This window comes from Phaethon lepturus, unplaced genomic scaffold, assembly GCF_000687285.1.
Source record: "Phaethon lepturus isolate BGI_N335 unplaced genomic scaffold, ASM68728v1 scaffold3636, whole genome shotgun sequence".
NCBI classification, from domain to species: Eukaryota; Metazoa; Chordata; class Aves; order Phaethontiformes; family Phaethontidae; genus Phaethon; species Phaethon lepturus.
In genome coordinates this window covers 1-3,565 of record NW_010543912.1, presented here as the reverse complement: position 1 = coordinate 3,565, position 3,565 = coordinate 1, and the positions used below count along the sequence as shown (strand labels likewise).

The 3,565-nt window shown below is 37.4% G+C and overlaps 1 protein-coding gene across 1 annotated transcript in view; it reads left to right on the top strand.

Annotated features, from left to right (window-relative positions):
- Nucleotides 1-709, top strand: part of FEZ2 (fasciculation and elongation protein zeta 2 (zygin II)) — a gene marked incomplete at both ends in the record, with an annotated part of 17,552 nt that extends 16,843 nt beyond the window's left edge. Inside the window, 2 exons of the mRNA XM_010288477.1 lie at nucleotides 279-344; nucleotides 659-709. Of these exons, the coding sequence (XP_010286779.1) occupies nucleotides 279-344; nucleotides 659-709 (117 nt within the window). The remainder of the gene's footprint in view (nucleotides 1-278; nucleotides 345-658) is intronic.
- Nucleotides 710-3,565: the final 2,856 nt, after the last annotated feature.

Genomic DNA, 3,565 nt, shown 5'->3' with positions numbered 1-3,565 from the left:
GTAGGGAAGAGGTGCTTTTGTTGTTGTTATGACTGATGACACTTTCATTATTAGCCACATAAATTACATCCATCTACCATGGAGTTCAGTGAGAATTACACAACTGAAAGGCAGAGATATGACATGTCTCATTGTATCTTCTCATGTTCCAGTTAAGAGTTGTCTTGTGAATCTGGTAATAATATCCCTATAACTAGTTGAAACAGTTTCATGGTATTTCTTTTGTGAGTATTGTCTTTATGACTAAATATCTGAATTTATTTTTTTTCATATTTTAGTCCTGCATGCCATGAAAGAGGATAGTGAGAAGGTGCCAAGTTTGTTAACAGACTATATTTTAAAGGGTGAGTATGTCTCTTAGCAGGGATTCTAAATTAACTTAATGTACATACATGGTGTGTTTGAAAAGAATAGTCCTACAGCATTCATGAGTTATGTTGCTCTTCTATCAAACACAGCTCTCATTTTATATTATCTTCTATTTTGTCCAAGGTTTCTGAGCATATAGTTCATAAATAAAATGCATTTATTTTGTTTGTGATAGTATAATACAGCAAAGTATATGGTTTATATTCAAATAGCTGAAGGACATCAGCAGGAGCAAAACAGTCTGGCTTACAATGTTAAATGGGTGTAGTTAAAAACTTGTGTTGTACAGGTTTTTCAGAATTGGAATTCAAGCTGTCTATGGTAATAATGGATTTGCTAGGTAAAGTGCTTATAGCTTCATTTTAGTGCCACCTTCTGACCCATAGTAAAAATTATGTATTTTACATTTACTTGCAATACCTTTTTCACGTTTTATTTGAAAGGTTTGTGTACTAATCATTTGTTTTCCAGTCTTACACATTGATTATATTAATAGAATGTCAGACATTGAAAAATCACTGCTTGCTTTAGGTTTAAGGAGTTGTTCCAGGTTATTAAATTACTTTTAAATGTTTTTCTTCTGACTGTCTTTGCCTACATCTTATTAATGCTTATGTTCTTACTTAATTCTTGACATATAAATAGTACCATCTTCTTAGTGCTTAAAGTTTAGCATCTAGCTAAACTCCCAAGATCTGAACGATGGATGTACAAAAGGATGGTGGACGCCTTTTTATTTGCCACCCAAATGTATATTATGTTCATATACTTCATGTTCATATAGTGCAAAGTTTTTTCTCTTCTTTGGTATTATGCTTTCCAAGTCTCACTATTTTTTTTCAAGTACAACCATTTCACTTAACTCCCTCTGTACAATTTTTAAAGGATTTTGTATTTCTTACACAGACTTCTGATCATTCTCTTCCAGAGATTTTAAAGTACTTTCAGGTTAAAGTTGTGGATGAAATTTGGTGTGCTTGTTGCTTCAGAAAATCTGAAAGGAGAGCCATGCAGTGTTCTAGTAGCTCTGACAGATTTCCTGTTGGAAGAGGCTCATTTCAAAGTTTCATGTAGAGTTGCAGAACTACCACATGCAATAAGAATGTAGAGATCCTTTCAGCTGATTCCTTTGATTGCTCCATTGTTTACTTACTCTTTCTGAAAATCCTTCGTATATTAGACAGATGTATTTGTTTATGAGCTGAGAGCCATTTAGGCTCAAGATCAAGGTTTTTTTTAATGATGATGGCACTAAACTTTAGTTTTGTGAAGCAGAATCTTTGATGAAAGAGGATCAACTGTTGTCAATAATTAAAGCTCTTTGCTTTTCATCTTAATACATCTGGTAGAAACTGATTGGAATGAATAGTGCTCTTTACAGTGTCTACTCTTTATTTTTAGATGTGGCTATCCAGAAAAGCTTTCAGATTACTAAGATACTGGGAAGAAATCATCTGCATAGAAGGCTTACAAAAGTAGATTAGCTGAACATATGAAAGGCTGATCTAGGAAGCTTGATACTGAGATTCCCTCCTACCTCTGCCTCTGCATGCTCATGACTTTAAAATCACCAGGGATGTTCTACTAGCTAGATGCAACAATTAGAAACATATTATGCTCACATTAAATGTGTTGGATCAAACAGGTCTTCATATGCTAGCACTGTGGTCTCTAAATTGTAAACCACAGACGATTGGAGTATGAAAAGTAATCATTCGCATCAGTCATACTGAAAGGAAAAGGTGATTTCCCCTCAGCTACCATGATTTCATTACTGAACAGAACTAAGCCTTTCTCGCTCTTCTGTGGGTCTGCTTGCACAACGGCAAGCAGTTGTAGAAGCTAGTGAGCACAGAATTTTACTTCTCTTTTCAATGTTGCCTAATTAAGCTTCATATTGCTATGTTTAGATTATGTTAAATATTTATAGCTCAGCTGACAGTGTTACGTTGTAATGTAGATTTATCCTGTGGAACAAGCAGTCTTCCAATTGTTTCTGAAGTTGTAATCTCTTTCTTTTTTTTTTTTTTCCTGCCATTAAGACTACTGTCCTGAAGCTTCAGTGAGGCTTCTCACATGGCACAAAAATACTCCCAGACACCTGTCTATTGCCTGAAAATTATTTTTAAAGCTTGTTAAAGGGATATTAGATGATTCTAAACAACCACTTGAAGCAACTTTCAGCTCAGCTTTTGTACTTGAAATTCCAACCTACTCCCTGAATTTCAAAATAAAAGGAGTGACCTAGTTTTTAAAGAGTCTGCTCTCTTCACTGGAAGGGTTAAAAATATCTTGGCAACATGAAAATGATTATGAGAATTAAGGGGTTTGAATTTGTTTTCCAAAAGATACAGGAGGATAACAAGTTCTGGACTCAGTACTATTCATCTATATGATATAGTGATAATTGTATTCATTTTATATTTGTCTACTCTGTGATCCAGCTATTGTCTTACACTGAATGGATTCCATTTCTTTTTATTAAGCTTTAATGAAGAAATGACATTTTGAAATGTGTGAATTATATCACCAAAGATACTTAGTTCTGGTAAAGTCTGTTAACTTGCCCCACGCATCAAGACATCCTCTGTTAAGAAAAAAAGGAGGGTAATTGTCATAGGCGACTCCCTTCTGAGGGGTACAGAGGGCCCAATATGTCAACCAGACCCAACTCACAGGGAAGTCTGCTGCCTCCCTGGGGCCTGGGTGAGAGATGTCACCAGGAAACTCCCTGATCTGGTTCGGCCCAGTGATTACTACCCACTGTTGGCCTTGCAGGTTGGCAGCGATGAGGTTGCACTAAGAAGCCCAAAGGCAGTCAAAAAGGACTTGAGAGCACGGGGGCGACTGGTCAATGGAGGAGGAGCATAGGTAGTGTTTTCATCAATCCCTTCAGTGACAGGGAAGAATGCTGAAAGGAACAGGAGAACACACATGATCAACACATGGCTCAGGGTCTGGTGCCGTCATCAGAATTTTGGGGTTTTTGACCACGGGGCGGTTTACACGGCACCGGGCCTCCTTGCAGCAGATGGAGTGCAACTGACTCCAAGGGGCAAAAGGATTCTTGCTCATGAGCTGGCAGGCCTCATCAAGAGGGCTTTAAACTAGATTTGAAGGGGGAAGGGGATAAAACCAGGCTCACTAGAGTTGGGGTGGCATGCCAGAAATCGATAGCCCAGCTCAAGTGCATCTA